Below are 5,535 nucleotides of genomic sequence, written 5' to 3'. Positions count from 1 at the left end.
TAAGCAGGAGGTAGTCTTGTAAAAACAACTAATAAGCAGGAGGTAGTCTTGTAAAAACAACTAACAGACTAGTGGTAGTCGTGTAAAAACAACTAATAAGCTAGAGGTAGTCTTGTAAAAACAACTAACAAACTAGAGGTAGTCTTGTAAAAATACTAAAAATAGAATAGCTGTAGCCTTTGGATACACCCAAACTAGATGTAGTCATGTTTATTGTTTCTTATGATTTTTAATGCGTAGAAATTGTTGATTTACATGTACCAGCTTTAATTTTCAGTATCAATATGTAACAACCTTTGTTTTTGTAAAATTGATCAATTTATTATTAAAGTGGGGTGTATTTATGTCCTCAATATTAAAGGAATTGCTACAATCCTTTTATTATAATAAAAAGAAGGAATAAAAATCACCAGTAAACATAACTATATCAGTACTGTTATGTTGAAATATTGCAGTAAAATACCTTGCATATCATTAAAGCTAATATAAATAGATAGTGCTTATTTTACAATAACTTACAAGTTACCGCTGCATTCCTCTTACAAATTGTGTACAGCTGGTTCAAAAAGCCCCACCCCAGCACTAAACTCTTAAGCTAATACCAAAGTGAAGTCCAATGTAAGATTTAAAAGTTATCAGTTACTGGCAAGAGTTTTTGTATAGTAAAAAGCAAATGGCGTAGTAAGAAGTACTTCAACAAGATAAGCAGCCTGGGGAACCAATAAAATTGTTTTATATTTACCCTTTACAATGGTAAGAAATATAACTTGCTAAAGTGTACATTTTATATAACTAAGAAAAACCATCACTGTTTTTTTTTTTAAATTCCTTAAATGTATTTTACTCTCTACAGTCAGAACTTTTAGATGAGACACGAAATGCTCTAATTCAAGACACAGATAACCGGGTCCTTTTGCTAAATTCAGAATACAGAGTTGGTGGTATTGAGTATGTAACTCTGTACACATCAGAGGAGAAACAAGACATTCTGAAAAACCTCATATCTGAAGGGTTGTTGATGGTTGAAAGCAGAAAGGAGAAGAGGTTACAGAAAGTTATCACAGAGTACAAAAATTCTGAAGAAACAGCACGGCGACAAAGAGTAAGTGTGGCTAAATTTTAACTTTTCCTAGATCAGTTTATAACATCCTGACTTCTTGTGTTTATGTTTTAAATATTTTGTTTATGTATTAACCTTGAAGTCTCCCAAAAGTTTTGATCTAGTACATTTTAACCTCACAATTGTAACAGCTAAGTAGCTTTTACTCATCTCTCAAAAGTAGATTGAATAAAAATAAGTCTTAGGATAACATAAATCCTGATATTTTAAACACTTTGTTGATTTTTACAAGTTTTTTACCAAAAAGTAAAATGTAGTCCTCGGGCAGAAAGAGTGAGTGATGACCTTACAATCTTAGAAAGAGGAAAAAGATATCCATTTGGCCTTTTAATAGCAGTCAGATTTTTTTTTCTGTGTACCATGCTTGTCATGCAACTGATTTTCGTGTTGTTTAACATAAAACTGTTTTCGTAATTGTAAAAGAAGTAATTATGGAGAGTTATGCATCAGATGTTTAAACACTGATTTAGATTTACATAGGAAAAATAAAAATGTATGTGGAGTGTTTATAAAATTAAACTGACTAATAGTATTATAAAGCTTAAGTAGTAAGATTATTTTGAATGAAAGAAATCAGTATTCAGTAAAGTATGGGTCTGACATAGTCTAGTTTATATACAGGGAACAGAGTTAATAGTCATGTAATCTGCATGACCAATCAGAAGAAGAAATCTATTGTTGAAAATTGTCAATTTTTAAAATGAGAAGTTATTAAATTTTTTATTTTTTTTTCATTTAAGAAATTAATGCCCAATTTAAGTATCCATAAAGAAGCTCAAATTAATGATTCCCTGTACAAGAAATTGTCACTGATTGAAGCCTGTTTGCATTAAACGATGAAATGTATATCATTGTTAGGACTGACTTTACAGCACTAACACATTGAACTGTTTGATTACGTTGTTAATTTATTACTTAACCCTATGTGCAAGAGAGAAGGTCAAAGTGCACATGTCACAGAATTGCATTTAAAATTTAAATAATTTATTATCAATGTATGTCAATAAACTTTGCACTAAAATATAGATTATAATTCATATTTTAGTATTTTGTCATTTTAAATTTCAAAAGGAATATTTAAATAAATTCTCAGTATTCTCTTTGTACAACAAGTCACTTTTTTTTTACTCTGAATTGTCCATTATAGATTTTTCTTTCTACTTGTGTATGACTTTCTGAATTTGGCACAAATTATGTACTTTTATAGTATAGACATTGCTAATTCATATTATCTTGCTTTACTGAAATACTAACCATAAAGTCAAACCCACATGCCACACCAACTTATCATGTGTTTCACAAAATGTAATTCTCCCAAACATGTGCTATTGTATTATTTATTACCAATAGAAAGAAAATATTTTAGTGTACTGAATTTTTTTATAAAGCTAGCTTATTTTGATGATAATTTTTGAATTAAGTCTCAGTTTCATTGTTTATCTACTAGATCACTTTGACCAGCTAACATAATTATATTAACTCACTTATAGATTACTTAGAAAGCCATTTAAATTGTAATAGTTTTAGTTGTATTTTTTGTGCATGTTAGTATTTCTTTCTATACTGTGTTTTTGAAACAGATAGATATTGTAACAGATTTTGTTGGTAATACATAAATTAGGGTTAAGTTTCATCAAGATTTCAAAAGCAAAAACCTAAAATAAAAAAGCCCATATATAAGTACTACTAAATTTCTTGTTTTATTTGTACATATTTATTGTTATGAAGTAACTAAAATGTAAAAATTAGATGAACTTAAATGATGATGATGATGTGCACATTTCAAAATGTGCAAAGCATGATTGTAATTTGCTGTGCATACTGCTGTTTCAATCCTTTATTTACATAAAGATGCTCCACTGTGATAAATTGCTTTTACTGTATTTTTAGCACAGATATAAGGCAGTAAATGTAACTTGACTCTGAGATTTGAAAAGTAATAGCTTTTAGTTGCCAGAATAGATGTTATTGTCTGTTACTATATGTGTAGAGTTTATTTTGTATTTTTAAACTTTGCATATTGTCCTACACTGCTGATTTTGTTTCAGTTAGTATTAAGGTAGAGAAAATATCAGATAAAATAGTTTTATTTAAAAAAAAACTTTAAAACCTCCTAAATGAAATCTGCAAGATGAAAAAAAGTTAATTTTTAACATGGAAATCAACTTGCATTCAGACCCAGCATAAACAGATCTATAGTAAAACATATTTTATTAAATATTCTAATTTTTTTTTGTGTACAAACATGAAATGTTTACTAAAAACTTGCATATTAAAATGGAACTATAGTAAACCCATTAATTCTACATAGACTCATCAAATAGCTGCATATAAGGTTAAATGAATGAATAAAACAAATGTAAAGGGAAGGATTTATGGCATTAACAATTTTACCTTTAAATGTATTGGATGCATTTTTAGTTTGCTTAATCAATAATAGGTTCATTCAGGCAATGCAACAAAAATAATAGGATTTGACTATAATTAAGAAAGTGAGCCATCTCGATTTAGGCTGATAAATTAAAAGATTTAAAAGGAAAAACTAAGAACCCTAATGATGGCCTGCACCTTGATTGCTGCACTAAATTATATGTATTTAGAGTAAAAACGATTAAAGAAGTAAATCTGCTGTTATATAAAAGAAATTTTCTATTTCAGATTTCATACATATGACAAAATAAAATGAGCAGACTAATAAGAAAACAGTTTCACAAATTTTTTGCTGACTAAGTTCTTGTGCGATTATGTCTATTATTTATTACACTGTTGTACAGAAATATTTGTAACGTATGAATGAATAGATAATTTGCATTTCTATGTTGATTTTACCGAGAAAATGTTTAATATTTTAAATTGAAAGCAATTTATCCATAAATTGTCTGAACGAATATTGATTTATATTTTTCATTACTGCAAATATTAAACACAGAAGATACTCTGCAGAATCACATCTTCAAAATTTCTATGCAGATAGCTTTCTAAGATTTTGTGCAGATTTTTCTGGTCATAGAATTCTGTACAACATAGGAAAGTGCACAAACACAGAGATGGATCCCATTAAGGCAATTGCGTGCATGTATATTTCTCTACATTTATATGTCAGCAGAGAGGACAAAAAGAAAATGTCTACTCCAGAACCTGCCATTATATAAAGGAAAATATTAAGAATTAATTAGTGAATTTTGTTAACATATTTTTACATACCCTGCATCAATGCTTTAGTATCTATTTAATGTTTCTAGTTGCTGTTGTATCAAAGTCTCCCTTTAAAAATTGGTTCAGCCCTGAACTTTGGTGCAATGCTCTTATATTGAAACAATAAAATTAGATTGCAAAATAAAAGTATTAACTTCATGTTTTTAATAAACAAATTTTTTTTTTAATTTTAACTAAAAATATTTTCTTTTATTGCTTTCAGTTGAACTTGTGGTGCTATGGTGACTTCACAGAAGATGATGCCAAAGAATTTGGTGTGTAAGCAGCACCTTAGACTTCAGACTTGCCTCTTTTTGAAAGTTAGTTGACGAACAGGAGTAAGGGCAGTCGTTCTTTGTGACCATTTATTAATATTTTTTTTTCTACATTAGTTTCTGGAAGTTATGATTATTTAGCATTAGACTGGCTTTTATTTTTTTATGGTTGCTTTTTTTTGGGTGTTTTCATTTTTTTAATGAAAAATTTATTTTTACAGGTTACATTTTTAATACTACTATAAAAATTAGTTGTCCTGTGAATGAAACAAGTGAAAATAAGAATTGATTTATAATTTGTTGAAGTGTATAAACTGGTTTATTTATGAAATATGAATATACTGAAATGTCTGATGTTTTTTTTTTCTCCACTGAAAGAACATGACTATTTAAAGTATAAATATCAGTATCTATATATATCTTGGGATTATGGTGGTCATATAGTTGATGTCCAAACCTTCTCAGGTAGTGTTTTATCTTTGTAAATTTATATAGCATGCTCAGTGTTTTCACAAAATTTTGACTTAATTTTTACCAGAGAAATTTACAAGAGAGGTCACATGAAACTGCCCTTGTGCAGTTCCGGGGATAGTGTATTTTCATCTATTATCAATTCTTGCATCACCAGTTTTATCATTAGCAGACAACTACACATTCTTAAAACATTTTCTTGGGATGAGTTCCATGCAGAACTTGAGGGTGGTATTAAATACTGTGTTGGAAATGGATTTTTAGTACTATAACTTAGTTGACATATCATATGTTCTTCTTTGCTTTCACTCATAAGTTCTAAGAACTAATATATTCTTACTAAAAATAAGTTGGCTGTATAAGCTGTTAATGTTTTTTAACTCTTTCCGTTCGGGGTCTTAAGGTTTGTAAAGCAATGTTTCTTTCGTGCCTTTTTTTTCTTTTCGCATTTTGCCTATCTATCATGCAAAGTAA

The 5,535-nt window shown here is 28.7% G+C and overlaps 1 protein-coding gene across 1 annotated transcript; it reads left to right on the top strand.

Moving 5' to 3' along the window:
• Positions 1–853: 853 nt before the first annotated feature.
• LOC106473196 (staphylococcal nuclease domain-containing protein 1-like) lies at positions 854–5,529 on the top strand (the record flags this gene model as incomplete). Its single annotated transcript, XM_013933878.2, has 2 exons — positions 854–1,102; positions 4,539–5,529. Coding segments are annotated over 2 exons (309 nt in total), but the record flags the coding sequence as incomplete, so codon positions are not given.
• Positions 5,530–5,535: the final 6 nt, after the last annotated feature.

The sequence above is a fragment of the Limulus polyphemus genome, unplaced genomic scaffold, assembly GCF_000517525.1.
Source record: "Limulus polyphemus unplaced genomic scaffold, Limulus_polyphemus-2.1.2 Scaffold5963, whole genome shotgun sequence".
NCBI classification, from domain to species: Eukaryota; Metazoa; Arthropoda; class Merostomata; order Xiphosura; family Limulidae; genus Limulus; species Limulus polyphemus.
Note: the sequence above shows the minus strand (reverse complement) of the source record. Positions and strands in the feature narration are given on the sequence as shown.